General features: G+C 43.0%; 1 protein-coding gene across 1 annotated transcript in view; it reads right to left on the bottom strand.

The window, feature by feature from the left end:
• CASTOR2 (cytosolic arginine sensor for mTORC1 subunit 2) overlaps positions 1–19,574 on the bottom strand; it is a 137,426-nt gene that overhangs the window by 69,288 nt on the left and 48,564 nt on the right. Inside the window, exon 2 of the mRNA XM_076354559.1 lies at positions 1,195–1,265. Coding sequence (XP_076210674.1) covers positions 1,195–1,265 — 71 coding nt within the window. The remainder of the gene's footprint in view (positions 1–1,194; positions 1,266–19,574) is intronic.

The following is a 19,574-nucleotide window of genomic DNA, read 5'->3' as shown; positions in this document are numbered from 1 at the left end:
CCCTACAACTCCCAAATTACAAACAGCAATAGCTGTAAAGATCCATTCACCTATTCTCAACCTAGTGATTATTTTATGAAAACGTTTAGCCACTATTGTAGTGTTCTAAAATGCAATAATTTATTCTATTATATGTTTATGAGCGCTCCTGAAACAGAAAGGGGAATAATTCAGCAATGCTACTGATTATAAAACTTTGACTCTGTACTAAATAAAGATGGTATAGTTTCTCATTTTCTCCTTAGGTTTTGGATATTACAAACCCATTGAGTATTACAGTGTCACAAGTAGCTACTCGACAGTTAATGCCTATTCAGGAATGAAATCCTCTTTTTTCGTATTTTAATGAATTTTCTCCAAACCGGTAAAATGTGTAGACTTCTAATTCCAACCACAGAAAGCAGCGATTGAACAAAAATAATAATAGCTGCACAATACTTCCTCATTCCACCACCTCAGTAACACTGCTACAAACAAAACCTCCCCACATGATAAATGTTATTACAAACTATTTCCATCCACAAAGCCAAACCATTCTCTCCATCAGCACTCGCCCAATGCCAAGCATCTGCAGCTCCCAAGCACATGCTAACCAGCTTCTCTGACACACAGCCGACTCCACCTTTGACACGGGCAGAGAGAGACCGTCAGCCACCACGGGCAAAGATGGCACATTTGATACGGAGAGAGCTGGGTAGAAAATCACAACTCTCAGTGATGAGCCAAAGGAGCTGATTCGCAGCTCCACAGCATTGTGATGGTCGTGGGGATGATAGGAACTACTCATCTTCAAGTGCTCCTTTTAATGAGAAAGGTTGGATGAACAAGCTGGAGACGCAAGATGTGGTGTGCTTGTGGAGGTTTGGCAACAAAGGCCAGCTCATTTTAATACAATGATATGCAGATGGTTTTGCTTTTTCAAATATGCTTAAGCTGCTCTTTAAGACTTGTGCGTGCTCTTCTCCTGGCATTAAAATATATTCATATTCCATGTGTGAAACGCCTTGTACAGCACAGCAGCAGAGACAGTATGCTTAAGTGATCAAAGCACCTTTCATAGCTGTACTGCTAGCACTGACAAACAGACCTGTTTTACAAACGCTTTGGTTTATAATCTCAGCGAGAGATGACAGGTTTTCCGCCTCCACCCCCACCCCCAGGTTGGATACCGAAGCGGCACAGGCCGACACTTACCTAGGAAGCCCTCTTCATCCACAATGATGGTGTAGTCCTCTGGGGTTTCCGTGAGGCTGAAGAACTTGCACCTGGCAAAGGCAAACAACAGGAGAACATGATTAGCTGCTGGACTGAGCGGAGCCTGGTCTTCCACCTAAAATGGAGGTCCTTTCCCACCCAAGCTGTGCCGGAGGAAAGAGCCACGGTCTGGTGCGTATTGAGAGGCCTGAGGCATTAACAGACCTGGATTTTATTCCTGGCTCAGCCACTCACACTGCGTGACCCACATTCCCTGCTGCCTGCCTATGCACAACGGAGCTGGTAAAACACTTATTATTTTTATGACTTAGTTCTTAGTTACTTTTCTTAATTACCATATCCCTTAAGGCTTCCCGTCACAGCCCAGGACCTGCTGTATTGCACTGACACAGAGCAAAAAGCTTTGCTTACCGACTGATCACTCCAACGCCCTTCCCATGGTTCACACACGCACCCTTCTTCCCTATTTACCCACTGAAGTTTCTTGCCTTTCAAGGTTTGACATCTGATCTCTCAGCCAAGCCCCAGTATCTCTTCTTACTGCTTCAGAGTCTTTTCCCACCAGCAGACAGCATCCCAATTCCCTCTGCTGGTCCTTGCCCCTTCCCTCAGTAGATGCCTCCTTTCCCTGGGGAGCTCCAGGTGAAGACACAAGTGGTAGGGGCCATTGAGCACATGAACACAAGGTCGAGCTCCCCCCCCCGCAATCTCCTATCGCATCTGTTCTGCTCCGTGCTCATCTTTTGACACCGCAGGCCATGTGCGGCACGGCCTCTCCATCTCATTCAGCACTGAGCACAATGTCACCTCTAACACGAGATACAAAATAAATGTGACACGGGATTCTTCCACTGTAGAGACACAAACAAAAAAAGCCTCAGCCTCAAGGTGTAACACCACAGACAGCTGAAAAGTTTTTTTCCCCCCTGACACACCAACATATGTACAGCAACATCTACTAAAAAACCCCAAAACTTTCTCCAGCTTCTATCCAATTGGTCCCCAGCAATGGCAGGAAGGTTTGCACAACATTTTGCAAGCTCATGTTCACCTTCAGCAGAGCACGCACTTGTCGAGCGTCAGCACAGTGCTGGCCGGCTCCCCCGACCCCCGCAGGGCTCCTGGCCCCTCCAGCAGCATGCCAGAGCACATGGACTGTGTTTGCCGCCCAAGCTACAAGAGAAACTTTTCCCTCTAGGAAGCTAAATCGGGTGCAACAGGAAGAGCCTGTCTATAAGGACCAAAGAGCAGGATTTCGCAGTTACACTGTAATACTATCAGATTTATCTGAGGCAACCTACAGAAAATACTTTAAATACCGGAAAAAGAAAGATTGTTCTTAAGGCCCCCAGTGTGTTCACAGTATAATTCCTGCATGGAGCACAGTTCAGCAGGACTCAGCAATCAGGGACTACCAGGGCTTCTCAGCGCGGCTGAGCATCTGTGTCCCAAAGTCTTCAGGACTGAAAGCCAGGAACCCCACACTGGTGGCTCTAGACATCAAAAAATAGAAGCATTCACTTGATTAGAGAATCAGACTAAAAACTGGCTTAAGCATTCTTTTGACTAGCTGAAAAGAACAAAGATTGCAGCTATCCCCTCCAAAAACAACAGGGAGAAAAATGAGATGGCTGCTGCCCTCCCCCTCACCTCATCAGGAAAACTAGAAGAAACAACATGCAAGTTCTATTAGTGATCTGCCATGTAACCAACAGGATTTCATGTAAATGGAAAGTATCAGACAACCTGCCTTTAGAGGCTCATCCTGTTTTCCTAGAAGCATCCGTCACGACAATCAAGCATGACACTCTCCCTCCTAGCGCAGACGTATCACTATAAAATACAGAAGCGGCCCCACCACAACAGAAACCACAACTTAATTATTTCGTGTCATTGGTAATAGCTACTGTGACAGCCACATTTACTAACTCAACTCTCTCCAGGAATAGTGCCAAGAGAAGCAGAAAACAGTAGCAGGCCAAATCTTTTACTCTCACTTCTTAACTGCACAAGGATGCTACCTGTGCGATGGGTGATCCAAGCAAAAAGGACTTCTGGGATGCTGCTCCAGGTGGCTCCCAGGAGATATAAGTATTTATTATTTAGTGGATGAATTCCCTGGAGAAGTCACTGAAATAAAATTCTTTGCTACTACTACCCCACCAAGCCACATGCATGCTGACTAGGGAGAAGCTACTGGTCTTAAAGGAGGAAACATTAATATTAAAAAAAAAAAAAAAATCTTTCCTGATCTGCGATGGCATTTACGGAGAAATTTTGTTCCAGAACAGTAATACATGTCTATGTGCACACATGGACCGCAACAGAAAAAGTATGGTTGTGACAGATGCCATTTTCTTAGCACACATCCAGAAGTGATGATCTTTAAGGGATACGTACAGTTGAAATCCTGTAATTGCTGGCTCAGAACGCATGTCAAAACCTCACATCTTCATATACCAGCCTAAAGCCCAATCCCCACCTCACTGCAATTCTGTAAAAGGTCAGCAGCATAGAGCCATCTGAATTTAAAAGCAAAGTCTTTTCACCAGCACAGAGAAGACCAGCGGTTCTTGTGGTATACATTCACTTTGTTCAAGCCAACGATGCATTCTTTTTCCCAGGGAAAAGCTAAAAATGAAAAATGGGAATTGCAAACATTGTGTGATAAAATATGGCATGGAAAATTTTCTTACCATCGCATGCTGTCAAAACTCAAGTCCTCACCCTAAAACCTGTGCCTCAGCACAGATGTGGAAAGATCTACTTCCACTGTGAGTGCAACTCAAAAATTGCATCTTGAATCATCAATGACAGAAGGAACTCGAATGTCGTATTTCTCTCCTGCGCTATACTACACATGCCTCTTCCATTCAAGTCATTCCAATCATTTCTTTCCTCTTACACCAGTTTTCAATAAGCTGAATGCCAACAGCATCTTCTATTATCACATCAAAGCCAAGAAAGGAAAAGAATTGCCCTTTAATCATTTTGAGACATCAGGCAAACAGTATTTCTCTAAGTATGTGTGGAAAGCATATATGTAAGAAGACAATATTTTTAGTTTCCTAATAGCCAAACCTCAGATAGATTCTTCTGGATTTCTGCCTTCTTCGTGTTTCAGCACATTTCCACTTCAGCACTGTTGCTGACTTCGACTGCCTGACAACATATGTCTTTTTCTGGCAACGCAGCAAATGTAGACCAATCTATTATTAGATTAGATCTTTGAAACTGCAAAGCTTACACTGTGTATGGAAGTAATACCCAAGCTTGCACAGAGCAGGAAAGCATGTGTAGGATGCAGCAACAGCATCGTTTCAGTTTGCAAACAGCACTCAAGTCTCCACGGGAGAAGCAAGCAGGCGGGAGAGCATACTGGTTGGCATACTGGTTGGCCTCACCTGCAGGTCCGCATCAGAAGTGTCTCCTCAAGACACTTGGTCCCCAGGCTTGCCTAGACCACAAGGGCGATAATACTGGAATGACCGCGACTTCCATTGGTTCTGGGTCACACATAGAGCGCGCGTTTGTGGGAATACTGCTATGGGTCATTTGAAAGTTCAGCACAGTTGATGGTCTTTAAGGAAGCCGCAAGTCCTACCTTCTCATTTATAAGGAAGCTACTTAGTTACTTGTTGCCTCGGCAGGGTAAAGTGTTGCAAAGCTGTTTGTTCTATGGAAAAGATCCTTCCCAGAAGCAGGTGAGCGGCTGGCCTCCCCACGCGTCAGAAACCATGGCCGAACGCCATTCAAAAGCTACACAATGCCTAAAAGGCATTCAAATGCAAAGTCTGGAGGTAACCCAAAAGTTTGCAAAGAAGCAGTTGAACTGAACGGGAATTAAGAAGCAGCAGCAGAAAGTTGATCGGAGTGAATATGAAAAACATAATTTGTTGGGTTTTATTCCAGGCTGCCTTCTCATTTTAGATGAGAAGGGATTTGTATGCTTCAGTCTGTACGTTGTCATGATATATATTCTTAGTACAGAAAGACAGTCTCATGCTAATCATCTAATTCTTGGTGATCTTAACTTTGCAGTTTTATAAATAATGACAAGAGGTGGATTCTAGTACGACATATTGTGAAATGTATTTAGGAAAGCAGTAAAGAACACTTGTGCTGCTAATGCGTTTTGACATATTTGTGTAACATGTTAAGTACTTTACACCATCTAATTACAAGACTATACAGTTAAATGGCACTGAAAATTGCAAACAGTGAAATGGCTGGTGTTTTCTAAACAGCGTATTTGTTTGTTAGCCAAAACACTTTGCCATCTTTTTGGTGAGGCTGATAAAACACAGCTTAGCTGGACTCCAAAGACAAAAAAAAAGCCCCTTGCAATAGTGTCAGTTGACTTTCCACTCAACGCTCAGATCAGAAAGTGGTGGGTTCACCTTTCTTATAGTAACTTAATTCTGCAGCCTGATATTAGAAGGCTGCTACCCTGTTAAAAGGAGCATTATTGTTCATATGAGCTGCTTAAACAAACTCCGCACTACCGTCCCTACCAAGGGAAACACTAAAGATGTCACAGCACTGTTAGAAACGGTCAAAGGACAACAGCAACATTCCTTCCAGTCATTAGTTGTGCTCAGATCTGGGACGGAGACATTAGCAAATACAATCAGGGACCGCCTAAAGAGTCACTGTGATAGCAGAGTTTGGTTCATTACAGAAAGTTAATCATTTTCAAAAACAACACAGAACAAAACTAACAGATTTGTGGCCAAGGAAAGCAAGTATTCATGAACAGACATAAATTCAGGGAAGTTCTACAGCCTGTGCTATGCCAAAACTTCCAACATGATAACCATGATGATCTTGTCTAACCCATAATAATAATAATAATGACAGTTTAAGCTACAGATTACATTGTGTAAAGTTAAAAGGGGGGACCTTCAGTCAACCCCTCTCCTTGCTACTTTTGTGTAGCTGGGGAAGTTATCTAAGCCTGTATTTAGACTTTGAGACAACTGGGAGCAGAATAATAGAAAAATGATCGGCACCCTGAAGGAACAGAAATCAAGACAAAACACAAAAAGGATGACATGCGATACAGAAAATAACTAAATAAATAGATGTGGATGTGCTGAAGAAGATACTGATCTTAAGTACAGCTTACTGATAAAGTCAGGACACATGGCAAAAATAAGTAAGGATTATTGGAAAAAAAAAAGTCAGCTGGGTGTCTACTGTATTGGCCTTCGTTAAACCAATATCAAACTGTGGTTCAAGTCTTCATCAGAACAGTTCCACGTGGTCTGGACTACCAGAGCCCATGCAAATCAAATTACTGCTGCAAATGAAAGATTAGCAGTAGCTTGAAACAATACCAACCAGTAATTCTGATATGATTTCTATTTTTCTGGAGTCAGACTTGGTCAGTCCAGACTTCCCAAGCTGCAGATTAAACAAAGCTACAATATTCAAGAGTTATCCTGCAACATAACCACAGGAGATATTTTTTTGGTTCTATAAACACACACTTGGAGTTTATTTTGTATGACTAGCAAAGCCCAAGTCACGATGCTTTCACAAGTCAAAGCACAGCGTCTGCAGTATTGCTTTCTAAAACTGTTACTTGGGATACTAACACATATCTTTCCTTCATTTGTCACGACAGCATTTTTTTAATACTTCCTAAAAAACAATTAGAAAGCAACATGCAACTTGGCTGGTTTATTTCCCCCCCCCTCAACAGACTTCCACCATCGTATTTAGGAAGATTCTGTAAGAAAATCTGTTTTATCTCGACTTATGTGTAGAAATAAATTCTTGCCAAATGTGAAGAGAGAAGCCAAAACTACACTGAAGTAGTAGTAAGAAAATACACCACATGAAGAAACTAAGGCATGTTACATGCTGGAATGGAGTGGAAAGCTCAGCTTACTGAAGGAAACGATATAAGGGAGATGAAAAGGCCCGAGTCCACCCAAGTGCAGCTCCCCCATTAAGCCACTCGATCTGATGAATGTGAACGACGCCGGTTTCCCACCCCAGCATGACTGCCAACAGGGAAAGAGTCTGTGGTGCTTAGCAGAGATGTACTGCAGGAAATATAAATGCAGTTTAAGACCATGCAAGTGTTACTGCGCTCATCTGTTATTTGTCCATTGAAGGAGCTAAATACAGACTTTTTTTTATTAACTCAGTGAGAACAAACCAATGACTAGGTGTGGACATACTGAAGTTAACACATCTTCTATACCCAAGACTTGTCCTGGGTGTGAATCTGTAGAATAATTTACTGACCTGATGTAATTAGAAGTTATTCTTAGCACAGATTTTTCTTCCCGGGTCATAAACTATTTCAAGTGAGCTCTGCTGTGCAATATTTACTTGGAACGTCACCGCTCACCACCTATATTAGTGAATGAGGCTGAATCAAAAACCTGGATCTGAACTTTACTGCTCTGGCCGGTGCCCAGATGACACAAGTGCCAGGTGCCTGGCAGGAGTCCTTCCTTCCACACACTGAGAAAAGTCACCCAGTTACCTCCAAATGGCTCACTGGCACTTGGAGACTCCAGTCCGCCAAGGCACTGGATCCTCAAGGATAAGGGTGCTCAAGGGTGCAAAACCCAAGGACAGGAACCTGCAGCAGTTCTGCACCCATGCTGCACCTCACTTCACACAACCACAGGGTGTCATTCTTTAGGTTTCAGCATTCTTACTGGATATTTAGCAGTACTGGTGCTCATAAGGATTTGATGGATACAATGCACCTGAAAGCCTATCTGGTGCTCAGAGAGAAAGCAGCTCTTGGTCTAAAAAAAAAAAAAAAAAAATCAGTTATAGCAACATAATTTCAATTTTCCTGAAGTAACCTAAAAAAAAAAATTAAAAAAAAAAAAAGGAAAATGGAATTACCTCACCTCTACTCCTCATTCATCATTTTGTTTTGTCTTCTCTGCCATCTTACTTCCCAAAAAGGGGCAACAGAAGTTGAGGGAACAAGTTCTTGATAAATCAAAACTAGGAAATCACTTCTTAGAGTTTCAAGTTGAAACATTTCCTTTTAGTTTGAACTGGAATAAAAAATTTCATGCCAGCAACAAACATTTCATGGAAGGCACTGCTCCATTTTGACATAACTGAGCCCCTCAAGTCTTAATTCCATAAAGAATCTTCACTGGTTAACGCATTCTGCTTGGGAAACATTTGTTTATCTTGGTGCAGCGAATGACAAAGGGGGACAGAAGAAACCAGCAGCCATGGTTCAGAGCTGCAGACAGGAACAAGATCCTCCACTAATCGTAAAGGTAAAAAAATACTAGAACAAACCAGCATTTAGACAGGTATATGCTCACGCTTCTACTCCTACACTCTCTTCTCAGGCCTTTGAAACCGTACTGTGTTTCACAGCACGTATGACTGCCCATACACCTTGCTTACGCTTACCCTGGAACCACAGGGTTATCTCTCTGGCTTGCACATGTCGCATGCACTGCCAATGCTGCCGCTGGAGCAGGTTTAACAATCCCATCGCATTAAGTGAGCCACAACAGACCCCACCTTCCTCTCCTGCAGCCATAGGTGAGTTGCACGGCATAGTGCTGGCCTTTTCCCATCTCGAAAAACTCATTTCTATCATCTGCTTAAGTAGGGAACACAGTAAGGCAGGAGAGAGGGCTGGAGGAGGGGAGAAATGAGAGGAAAGAAATGCACTCGGTTAGGTTTCACTTTCCCAAATATTATTTGAACTTTCTAGATTCATTACGGGCAAAAAATTCAGGTGTCAGACTGCCGATGGAACTAGCTGCTTTTCTGCTTGAAAGCAGGCATCTCTCCACGCTCTAACCACTGGAGACAGAAAACAGAGGAGAATTACCAGGTTGTTCATCTTCTGTTATTCTCACAAACTTTGAGAGCTGTTGCTTAATACTGCCTGTGAGGTACTAGTTTTCTTTCCTGTCATCACCCGGTAATTCTAAGCCCAAATTCATCAGCATACGGGTGAACATGAACAGACCGAACTATATATCTTTGTCCCTTGACTGTATGGAAAACATCAGCGTGCTTGTTTGTAGGGAAACAGTCATAAAGTCAATAGCGGGTGCTGCTTCTCACTCGAAACTATTTCCTATTTTTCTCATAACACAAATTTGGCAACTTCAAGTTCTGCGAGAATAATAATTATTAGCTGATTTTGCTTACCTGTCTAGAAGTCAAAATCACTAGGCTGCTCTGATAAGGGCAGGCAGCAGGCAAAGTTAAAGCCACAGCTTCCCTCACACCTTGGGATTTCTCGGTGCGAGGCACAAGGCGGTGGCAACTGGGTGTCCGGCTACAACTATAGCCAGTAACTTTGGTGGGATATTTGCTATTCACCCCAGGAACACGGGGTGAATTGGTGAAATGGTGTGCATTACAGAGCTGTTTGGCATCTGGGTGACGAGCACTGGGTGCCTACCTGGGGTCAGTATGGGTTATTATGGCAAAAGCCTTTTTGCAGCTCTGGTTCTACGGAGCTTAAGGCAAACTGAGCACAGCTTTATTTCTTGATGTTAAAACCATCTTTAAAAGGCTTGCTGTCAAGCCTCTGAGGAGTATTTAAGAAGCTGGCCTTGCAGAGTCATTGGAGCTGACGTGCCCGGAGAGCCCCCCTGGCTGAGGAGCCCCGCGACATGGGCCAGGCGTGGAGCAATGCCGTGCACACCGAGCGCACATTGCGAGAGTCACAAGGGTGTGAGACAAGCTCAGATACTCAACTCTTCCCAAGTCAGCATTCAGCCTGTGCTGCCCCTTTTTACCAAATGGTGCATAAATTTCTACTGATTTAGGTGGTCTTACATAGCTCTAAGTAAACACTGATAGGGTGACAATCTGTTTGCATTGTAGGAGAAGCACTGAAGCATGTTTGCAACAGAGGCAGGTACAACGTGTCAGTGCTATCCCTGATCTAGCAGGCCATCCTGACAGCTCACAAGCACTCCCAGGATCTGCTTTTTTCCCCCCAACTGTTAACGCAAGGCAGGACTGCTGTTGAGCTTTCACTAGACGGAGCCTCCTTTGGCTTGACTACAGCCCTGCTTGCAACTTAAGGAGTTCTACTTGCAATATAAGAGGAAATTAAGTGAATTTAAGCCAAGAAGTTTAGTTAATCCTGTCTTCATGAGTTCGTGGCTTTCTGGTTATTGGGATATATAAGCAAAACCCAGTTGTAGGAATTGGTCTTGCATAGAGTTGGGTTTGGGTCACTAAAGACTCTACATTCCCCAAAAGGCAATGTGTGCAAAGAAAGCAGATTTTTGTTCTGAACACTGAAAACATGGATGAGTAAATCATCTTCTTCCAGCCGTCACTACTGATTGACCTGTATCATATTACAGAAACTCAATGTGAAAAAGTGAACTTTCAGGGAAAGCCATCTAATGCAAATTTGAATTCGGGAGGAAAACAAAACAAAAAACCAACAAAAAACTTGCAATGTTCACCAAAAAGAGCCCAGGATTTATTAGCATGGTTTTCTGAGTTAAAAAGAAGCCATAGAAACGTGGTTTTTTGTCCATGCAATTCACCGAACGTAGCCCAGTTAGTGGTTTGCACCAACTCTCTTTACAACTCTTCCGACTTTCATCAAACCCAACACTAGCTTCACTCAATACAAAACGGGCAAAGGGCAAAAGCAGAGGATATTTTTCTCTATAGAAATCTGCCTTTAACACTATTATCTGAAAGAACAGCAGTAGTGTGCCTCTATATCACACAAGACTCCAATTAGGACTGTCTCACTCTGTCTGTATTCAGCTTTTGACTGTGGGCTCTGGGCATGTTTCTGTAGCTCCTGCCAGGGCGGTGCAGAGCCGCAGAGGACTACCAGGGAGTTGTGCAGTCCCACAAAGCCAGGAGACTGGTAACAAAAAAATTACTTGCCACTCTTCACGTCAAAGTGAAATACTTGGAGGCTTAGCACCAGATAAAATGAAGGGAAGTCAAGCTAAGGCAGAAGGTGAGCCGCAGCACAAGTGAAAATGCCAGACCCGCATCTCTGCCCAGGAAGCGGGTCTCTCCAGGAACCAAGGCAGCCTGGCACTGCCGGCATCAGTGATATCAAGAGCCTTGAATGTGGACTGGCCATGGCCACACTAAGCACTGTCGAGGTGCTGTCTATGCCGTGCTGATCTGCTATAACCATTAGCGGGAACCACGATAACCATTAACATGCAGGAGGAGCAAGGATGCCGCCTCTCAGCCCAGAGCACTTTAGGGATAACAGAATACTGCCCGCAGGGCCTCTGTGCACATTCTCCTCTGTTAACCTAAAACCTGTATGTAAACAGATTTCCCCCCTTCTGCCCCTCCCAAAAAGTGTTATTAGGAACAACAGTGAAAAGGGACTAAGATCCTAGCAGCACAAACGGTGTCACAGCCCTCAGACCCAAGAGACGTGAGAGCAGCCAATAATAGAAATATTCAAAAGATAAAGTAGCCTTAGATAACACGTTCCTCCAGTCATTACAGCCAACTACGTGAGGACAGTCACAAAACAGGCTGTAATCACTAAGCCAGATCCTGTTTTAGAAGTGAAAGCACCCTGAGACTGGTTACATTTCCAGCCTCCGTGCCTGGTGGGATGGGAGCAGCTCTTTCCCAGTGCGAAGGCAGGCAGTAACAGACCTCCTGGGTCACAGGATCCCATCCCAAAGGCTCCTCATGTGCGAGGAGGTGAGCAGGGGAGGTTGTGGCCATTGCTACTGACCTAAGCCTACACGGCAGCAAGGAAAGTTCTCTTCCCTTTAGGCAAACCCATAAATTACATCAGGAATTATTTTAGTCTGCTAATTTAGATTGCAATGTCTTTGGATTTACAAATAGGAAATGAGATAAGACTCTTATCCACTTAAAAAAACCAAAACCAACAAAAAAACCCAAAACAAACCAAACAAACAAAAAAAGCCCACACCAAAACTGCCAGAGTTATGTTACCAGCTCGAGAGACTCTAATCTAACACCTTGCTCCATACTGGTCCTATGGGCCAGCCTATGACTCAGTTTCCGTTTGTGATACAGGTCTAAAACCGTTCCTGTTGAGAAGCATGGGGATATAAAACCAAACCAAACCTCATCATATTCTCATTTATTGTGCTAATGGGAACTAAATGAGCATCTCAGGCATCACTTTGCTCATGTTTTATTGCTGTTCGTCCTCCGGCTTTCTTTTTTGAACCAATATATCAGAAACAAAGCAATAGAGCAATAGCAAAAACATTTGAATCCCCAAACTTGCAAATATAGTAAAATTATTTGCAAAGATGAAACTACTATTTGATGTATAGTGCAGTGGTGCCTGTAGTAATTTCCTTCTCCAAGGACGATGGTAAAAGTGCACATCACTTCTTATTCAAGTCCTTTAATTTGTTCCTTTTGGTTTGATTCCTCCCCAAAGCATCTTTAACAACATTGTTTACAGTTTTATCACTGTTAATGACAGGAAAGTAATTTTTCAAATCTCCATAGAGGGACAATGAATGTTTACATCAAAATGGCAAGAGCTCTTTGCTTTGGGAGAGAAAGCTGTAATCAAATCTCTGAAGGGTAAGTTGGAGCAGTAAATGAAAAGGAAGCTTAGTTTGTGTGCATTGGAAAAGGATTCATTTATTATCTAACAATTAACTAATTGATCCAGACACACCTTTTCCTCTTCTCTCTTTGCTATCCCACCTGCCAGTACTCTTAAAAGCCCATCCATTGCGAGCCAACTTATCCACACAAGAGATGCAAAAGCAATTCTTTCCATTTGAAATAGCCCATCATTTCTTTAAGCAGAAGGTAACTGTGCTTTAAAAACTTTTTCTTTTGTTACAGCAGTAACAATATCCCCTGATCACTGTCAGAGCCGAACTTACTTTCAGCACAAGAAAGAGCGGTGGAGTACAACACAGAATTTTCCTTAACCACAAAATTATCTTCTACAAATCAGAAACTGAACTGAGAAACATGTTACAGATGTGGGTGTGGGACCGAAGGTTTACAGTTGAAAACAAAGCATGATTTAATGTACAACAAAGGCTTGTGAATACATTTTACCAACTGGATCCAGAAGGATTATCCTATGAGGACAACGCAAATGCTGAGAAAAAGAGTAAGCCCTGTTTCCTTTCCCCTTCCAAATCAGGCACTATATATCAGTACTGCCAGTCAAACTGCAAGTTTGATTCCCTCTTGTATTACTCCTTTAATGCCCTCTGCTGCAGAATATTGACTTTGAAATCCTACCAACAATAAAATACAATTGAGTTTTTGTAAGTGCAGTGCTGCTGCACATCCAAACCCAAATATTTGGGGTACATAGTAGCTATTATGGTGTCCAGTCAAAAACCAATGATTATTTTGTGGACAGCACTGAAAAACACAGACTGCAGAGCATATGCTTTTTATTTCAAACATGGGAGAAACCCAGGCTCAACCCAAAGGGGGCAAGAGGTTCTTACGATACTGCTCCAAGATACAAAAGAAGGAGGAAGAAACAGCAAAACTGTTGTGGACTGGAATTGATGAACTTGTTTCCCTGCAGGAACCATAAACACAATTTTCCCAGCATGGGACATAATAGTTCTCCCACAAATTACTAAAATATATTTCCAGCGCTCAATATAGAAAGCTAGATGTACAAGAAATGTTTGCAGCTTCAATGCAGGCAGTAATTGAGAACATGTGTGGCAGGGGGATTGAAGGGGGAGGAGGAGAGAGAGCAAGCCATACTCCATCGAAACGGAGCGGCAGGAGAAACCCATTTCAGTCCTCATAATTTTCAAAGAGCTTCCATTTGCAAGCGGGTCCAAAACCCCCCATTATAACTCCATCCAAGGGGGAACACTGTCTGTGAGTCTGTATGTCAAACCCAAATTTAATGCATATTAACAATTTAAGAGCCATTGTTGAGCCTGAATAATAAAAATAATAAAAATAAAATAGTTTCATCAACTTTCCCTTAAGCACAGAGAGCGGGCTTAGTTTCTTGTATGAATTAAGGACACACTTACAGGAAAAGCTACCTCTGACTCCTCTCATTCTCCCAGGCTCTGCTTTTGGGTCCCACCCAACATCGGTACTAACTAGCCCAGTGATGAAAAGAAAAGCAATTATTTCTGCATATTCTAGCTGACATTATGTGCAAAATAGCATTGTAGATATGCCTGTAGCCAGCTTTCCATAAACCTGTAGTTAAGGTGTTTACCAAATCTACCACACTCAGAGGGACTGAAAGGAAGCTTCATTTGCTTCCTTTGCTCATGAAGCAAAAGGAAGCTGCTCTCATGCCAGTTCTCTCTGTTTTTTTGGATAAAGTTCCCTATACACATAAGCAAAGGCGAAAATACATTTCAAGAATTTTATTTTTTTTAAAATAAGTCAATACTGACAACCCACGAAGTTTCAGCCTTGAAAATGCCAGCCAGTATTATTTTTAACAGTGCTCTTCCAAAACGCTCTTTCTAAATCGGTCTCTTCAGGCTGCGAAGGAAGAGCCCACAGGAAAGGTAGAAGCATCAAACTTCTTCCCAGGCCTACCAGACCCAAGAAAAACATGAGAAATTATTCAGCAAGTGAGCATTACATGGCTCAGATTGAATCCTGTAGCTTCCGAATATTGCCCCTGAAATGCAGCTGCCAGATCAACACCCCAAACAAAAGCCAGAGCTCCTGGAGAAGTAAAGTCCACTGATAATGCAAAGTGGGTCACCGTCTAGGTCAAAAACAGGGTCATGGCCAGTTTTCCACAATCCCATAGACATTTCTTGTTGTTCAGTCACTCTGAAGGAACATTACAGCCACTCCATAGGGCTTAGCCTCGCTGGGTCTGTCTTGGATCCCTGCAGGGCCACCAGTGTGAAAGGTGTCAAACAAGCTCAAAAGCAGCTCAAATCAGGGCCTCAAATCAATGCTCCAAAAGTCTCCAGAAATTAATAGAGTTCCTCATTCCCTTGCTGTGTTCTGGGGCTTTGGATATGTTTGTTGGCTACTTTAACTGGCTGCACTGCACCTGCAGTGCCTTCATATTTGGCTTTTGATCCTTTCAAAGTTTCAGCACAAGAACTCTGCCGTGCTCTCTGCACAGCACCTAGCACAATGAGGCTCAGACATTTCTAGAGAGCACGTGACGCAAAAGTGTGCGTTAGGAGTACTGTTTTGTAAGGCTGTTAAGTTTGCTGGGTGATGACAAAACAGCTGCTTAGAGCCAAGGATTCATAAACTCAATTTCCACTTAAAGATCTTATAATGCCTGGTGACTGAGTAATAAGATGGCAGGTGAAATACAAAGTCAATAAATGGAAATTAATGCATACGGGGAGAAAATAATTTAAATTCTGAATGAAGAATGACAGGCTCTAAATGAGCTATTACCACTCAGGAAAGAGATTTTGGAGTCACCATGGGCTGTTCTCCAAAAGGGTCAAGGCTTTCAAAGAAGCTGAGAGAACAGGAGTAACCGGGCAGGGAGGCGAGAACATCTCATTACTCCAAAGCACAAATCCAGCACATACCCAGCTGCCAAGTACTTCATGATCAAACCATCCCAAGGCTACCAAATGGGTTGGAAGTTGGAAGAAACACAGAGAAGAGACTAAGGGTGATCCAAGGTGTGGAAAACCGATGAGAACTGTCCAACTGCAAGAAGCGACAGCTCAGTGTTGGATTATGGGAGAAGTTATTACGGCCAATGTGATTAAAGAAGAATAGTTCACTGTCTCACAGTGTGTGAAAGTGGGGCATGCAATGAAGTGATCTGATAGCACAAAGCTGTCCATTTAAAAACCTGCATGATTATACACATATATGAGAGAGGGATGGCCAGATAATAACACAAAAGCCAGTATGCACAGGGAAGAGACGGGTTCAAGGAAGAAGAGTTCACTGGTAAACATGGTGCCCCTGATGAAATCTTCCCTTTAGCACATCTCTCACACTTCTGCCTCTGGGAGGACGCTCCGGGGTACGTACACAGGCCCTGTTTCACTTCCCTGAGCAGCACGATCAGTGCTATGGGAGCGCTGGGCGAGGTGGCTCTTTGCTTTGACCAACCTTGTATTCCAAAGGATAGCACGGCTCAAGGCAAGGGTAAGACAGGAAGATACAGCATGAAATAAAACCCTGCAGGTCTCAATCCTTTTTTTTTTTTTTTCTTTTTTTTGCTTTAGAAAGTACTTGTGCAATTCTGGTAATCTCTGACACCTACCACCCTTCAGGTAACTGGCCTGAGGGTCAAACGGCCCCAAACACATGCAGTTGCAGAGCAAAGCCCTGCACCCTCGTCATTGCACCCTCTCGGTCCTTCTAGGCACGTATCCTAGAGGGACTCTTCATGCTGAGTTGCCACCTTGGGAGAAATTTGTCAGCCCTTTCCCAGGGTGAGGAAGAGAGAATTACCAGCACTAAGCTGAGCTGATTGCCCGGCTAAGGTGAATCAGAGCCCACTGCCTCAGATACAATCACAGACAAATCCATGTTTCAAATTCTGATTCTCAACCTCGTATTTCTGAGCCCATTTGTCAGGATGGGTAAAAGAGAAGTGTGAGCCAAAAGCCAGGTAAAGCCTGTTATCAAGACATATCCTCTTCTGGCATAGCTCTCATGGTTACTAAATTTGTAAAGTTTTTTTAGACAAGATGAACTGTGCCGGGGAAGGGGGATAGGACAGAACCGTATCAGGAAAAAAGTCAGCATTTTAGTAATGGTTTAGAGGTTTCAGCTACCAGAGATCACTATTAGCTGTCATCTTAGTCAAATTAAAAGGCATCTGAATGGCAGCGGTCTGTCTATGTTTTAAAGAGGCGTTTAAAGTCTATGGGAACAAATACAATGCATTTAACGTGCTGGGAAAACCTTTCCACAAGCAGAGGTAGCAAGAAGTTAAGGTAGTTCCAAGTGAGAGCCTGAGGGCACAGACAACATCTTTCCATTTCCAATTGTCTCAGACTGGATAGGCATTTTGGAAGTGAAAGGAAATGCTGTGCCCCAGGCAGGTTTTAATACTTTAACTAACAGATTTTCCCCTGCCCTACCCTCTTTGCTTTAAAATGGAGATGAATCAAGTGCAGAACCGTTTTAAATACCACTTCGCATGAAATTCTAATCACCATTTCAGTTTACGTTTTACTGCATTGTTCATTCCCTGCTTCCCCACAGAGAAGAAGAGAAAAGGGAAGAGATGTTTCAGTAACCGACAGAGTCCATAAACGTGTTCTCTGGAAACAGCCAAAGACTGCAAAATGGCCAGGCCTTATGAAGACCCAACAGGCTGTAATAATCTATTTGTGTCCTGTCCTCACCAAGTGCTGTGCAGGATAAATATTAAAATAGATTGAAAAAATTAAAGCAACAAAATAACAGCTGTCAAAGATTTGCAGAAAATTAAAATTGTGAAATCCCTAGCTGGGATTAAAAAAACATAACAAAACTACACAATCCTTCTCTTGTAAGGGTTTGGGGAAGAACAAATACTCTCAGAACAATACAAGGCTGCATCAAAAGACACCTCCAAAGTATGAGAATGTAATGAATAATAGTCTTGGATCTTCCTCTGTGTGCGGTTGTGTTGAGGCCCACCAAAAACGAACAAGGGTAAGGCTGGGCAATATCAATATCCCCTCCATCCTAGGCAGCTGCCTGGGAATACTTCTGACTTCATTCTTCCTTCCAACCAGTAAGTGGTCAAGTGAACACAACAGAAAATACACTGTCGGATGTTGCTTTTAATTTTCATCAATAAAGAAGTTTAAACCATCAGATGACTCGAAAAGGGAAGATGAGACACCTCCAGAGAGGTCCTGAGACACTTCGAGCACCTGTGACACCAGCGTGCTCATACCACGCTGGCTGGGCTGAAAAGCTTCAAAGGGAAAGTTCCCCTGCTGTGGAAAAATGCAACCGGCTCAGGCGCCCAAGAGCTCAAGTCTGCAACATCACCAGTGGCCAACTCAGAAAGGAAACAAGTCCAAGCCTCAGTAAGCTGAGCCTTTGATATAAAAGACTCTTCTGTCACCTCAGTTCTGTACTTACTTTTTAACTTAAGTACTTCAGCAATATAAGATTCCAGGATAACAGACCTGTGTAGAATGTAAGTATCTATAGATTTAAGGGAAAGCACAGTCCTGTGAGCTGAGGGATATGCTTGAGGTATGTTAACAATCCGTTTCCACTCAAATCAGGATTTAAAACACACTTTACAGATACAGATGAGGATTCTCATTCATTGCCAGCATGAGTACTTTCTGCCAATGGTATTTCAAAATGCTTCCAAGCTTGATCATAAGACAGATGCTTATTGGGTCACCTGGGTGAATAAGCTAAATTTTGCGTAATGCTTCCTGAAGAGTTCGGTGAAAAGTTTGTTCTACTGAGGAACCAACATCAGGATAAATGACAAAAACTTCAGGTGAGATGCAGCCCTGGGCTTAGGGTAGTGTAACACAAGATGCAAAGATATCAATGACGGCTTATAGCCTGACTCACGTAGTACAATTCTCCCTTCTCCAGAGCCAGCAAATACCATCAGAATGCTCTCTCTTAAAAATATATTTAGGTCACAGAAAATGCTTGAATATCCTCGAAGAAGATACAAAACTAAGTACAATGTTGAACTAAGACAATCACAGGTGGAATAAGAACTAGAGAACACAAGTTATTGCTAGGCTGTGAGTGGACCTGATAGGGAACCACTAAATTACTATTATCAAGGAACAAAAGAAGAAAAGACTCTTAAAAAGGCACAATTCTACCTGGCTCCTGTTTGCTGCTTTTCACAAGTAGACCTCAAAGCACCTTCTAAAGAAAGTCAGTATCAATATCAGCTTTTATTGCATCTCAGCTTCACAGGACAAAGCACAAAAGTAGTAATTCTCTCTGGCCTCACACAGCCAAGACAGGTCTGAACATTTAGTGCTCTTCCAGCAAGTCCTCCAGGAGAATAAACAGTTCGTAACAGTTAAAGAACATTTTTAACCTATGCTGAGGATAAAGGGAGCACAGCCTTCGGCAATATACAAGGCTTTGCTTTCAAGCCAAGACTTTGCTTTTTTTCCACAGCAGAAAGAAACAGGAACAAAACCACCAGGTATTGCTGTCTGCACGCTCTACACAGTGAGAAAGCAGCGAGGAGATGAGAAAACAGCATGGTCCCACAGGACAGCAGGGTCTGACCCAAACCACCAGCACCCTGACATCCTCATCCACAGATCAATCCAAGCAACGGCATAAAAGCTGGAAAAGGAAGTCATGACCTGAAAAATAAAATCCAGTCCTGTACAGAGGACGGATATGAATAAGATTTTTCAAGCATGACTAGGGATCTACACTTAATTTGGTCTGACGTGGTGCACGGGTCTCCAGCAGGATCTGGCCTCTAGTAACCA

This window comes from Aptenodytes patagonicus, chromosome 17 (assembly GCF_965638725.1).
Source record: "Aptenodytes patagonicus chromosome 17, bAptPat1.pri.cur, whole genome shotgun sequence".
Lineage (NCBI taxonomy): Eukaryota > Metazoa > Chordata > Aves > Sphenisciformes > Spheniscidae > Aptenodytes > Aptenodytes patagonicus.
Note: the sequence above shows the minus strand (reverse complement) of the source record. Positions and strands in the feature narration are given on the sequence as shown.